A 1,965-nucleotide genomic window follows, 5' to 3' on the forward strand; every position below is an offset into this window, starting at 1 on the left:
CCCCACCTGGCCACCCCCTCCCGGGCGCTCCGCTCACGGCGTCTGTCTTCCCACCAGCGCACCCCCGGACGCTATGGCCCACCTCTCCGGCTGGCCCCGCGTGTAGGATGGTAGCACACAACCAAGTGGCAGCCGACAATGCAATCTCCACGGCAGCAGAGCCCCGACGGCGGCCAGAGCCTTCTTCCTCCTCCTCGCCCGCGGCCCCCGCGCGCCCCCGGCCCTGCCCGGCGGTCCCGGCCCCGGCCCCGGGCGAGACGCACTTCCGCACGTTCCGCTCGCACGCCGATTACCGGCGCATCACCCGCGCCAGCGCGCTCCTCGACGCGTGCGGCTTCTACTGGGGACCTCTGAGCGTGCACGGGGCGCACGAACGGCTGCGCGCCGAGCCCGTGGGCACCTTCCTGGTGCGCGACAGCCGCCAGCGGAACTGCTTCTTCGCGCTCAGCGTGAAGATGGCCTCGGGCCCCACGAGCATCCGCGTGCACTTCCAGGCCGGCCGCTTCCACCTGGACGGCAGCCGCGAGAGCTTCGACTGTCTGTTCGAGCTGCTGGAGCACTACGTGGCGGCGCCGCGCCGCATGCTGGGGGCCCCGCTGCGCCAGCGCCGCGTGCGGCCGCTGCAGGAGCTGTGCCGCCAGCGCATCGTGGCCACCGTGGGCCGTGAGAACCTGGCGCGCATCCCCCTCAACCCCGTCCTCCGTGACTACCTGAGCTCCTTCCCCTTTCAGATCTGACCGGCGTGCAGGCAGCATTAACTGGGTCGTTTTGTTACTATTTTCTGTTATTATGATTTCTCTGGAACCACGTGGGGTCCTCCCCACCTGGGTCGGAGGGAGCGGGAGTGGGGAGCCAGGCAGCGCCCCCTCTCTGCAGGAGGAGGCTGCAGACCCTCCCCACTCTGGTGAGGGGGCCCCCCTCCGCTGCTCCCTCGGGGTCCCCCTGGTCGTTGTAGCAGCTTAATTTAACTATGTGGGGCCAGGACCTGAACTCCTCCCTCCTACCTCTTCATGTTTACATATCCCAGTATCTTTGCACAAACCAGGGGTTGGGGGAGGGTCTCTGGCTTTATTTTTCTGCTGTGCAGAATCCTATTTTATATTTTTTACACCAGTTTAGGTAATAAACTTTATTATAAAAGTTTTTTTAAAGAAGAAAGGTTTCTAGAGTGTGTGCTTGGGCCCACAGTCGCCTGGCTCCTACCCGTCCTGGGGAGAGGGGTCTCAAGAGGAAGGGGGTTTGCCTGGCCCTGTCCTGGGCAGGGGACAGGACAGCTCTGGGGACAGGACCGTGGGCCAGCCGGGCGGTGCGTCTGGTGAATCGGCAGCTGATGTCTGAGCCCCTGCTGAATGCCCTCCATCTTCCAGAGCTGCTTCTAGAGGCTCTTTGCCCGTCCCCCAGCGGGGAAAACTGGGGTGGGGGTAAATGTGTGGTCACTCCGTGGCAGAGGTGATACTTGGGCCTTGTGCTGGCTGTCCACGGAGAATCTGTTTGAAATGGGTGACAGAGAGGAAACTTCTTTCATTTCTGACCACAACAACTTCCAGGAAGGGGGCAGGGAGGGGCAGCGAGGTGGAGGCCGTGAGTGTCCTGAGATGGGATTCGGGGCGTGCGGTGGCCTCTTCCTTGCCCTCTGTTTCCGTCCTTTTTGGTGGCACAGCTTGGATCCAGAGGAGCTCTGGTCTGTGGTGGCAGGACGGCCCTGTGACGGCGATGGGCAATTCCCTGGGCCTCTCTGGGCCTGGGCTTGTGGCAGGAGGGGCTGCTGTGACCCTCAGCAGCACTGGGCAGCGTGCGGAAGTGATGCTTTCAGTGGCCAGGTTAGGGTCGCTCCAGGGCTGGCTGAGGCCTGGATCTGGGTTTTCTGGCTGCTCCTGTGTCCATGGCCCGCCTGGCAGACCAGGTGCGGGGGGCTAAGTGGCCCCCGGACTGGCCACACTTAGTTTAGGGTGGCTCTCCACAGCC

The 1,965-nt window shown here is 63.8% G+C and overlaps 1 protein-coding gene across 1 annotated transcript; it reads left to right on the forward strand.

Annotated features, from left to right (window-relative positions):
* The first annotated feature begins 30 nt into the window (after window positions 1-30).
* Window positions 31-1,142, forward strand: SOCS1 (suppressor of cytokine signaling 1). Its single transcript, XM_004692126.1, has one exon. The coding sequence runs from the start codon at window positions 108-110 to the stop codon at window positions 735-737; it is 630 nt and encodes a 209-aa protein (XP_004692183.1). The 5' UTR covers window positions 31-107; the 3' UTR covers window positions 738-1,142.
* Window positions 1,143-1,965: the final 823 nt, after the last annotated feature.

The sequence above is a fragment of the Condylura cristata genome, unplaced genomic scaffold (assembly GCF_000260355.1).
Source record: "Condylura cristata isolate star-nosed mole 26May11 unplaced genomic scaffold, ConCri1.0 scaffold00032, whole genome shotgun sequence".
Lineage (NCBI taxonomy): Eukaryota > Metazoa > Chordata > Mammalia > Eulipotyphla > Talpidae > Condylura > Condylura cristata.

Coding starts and splice junctions, on each gene's coding strand:
- SOCS1 (XM_004692126.1), top strand. CDS start 108: ATGGTAGCACACAACCAAGTGGCAGCCGACAATGCAATCTCCACGGCA.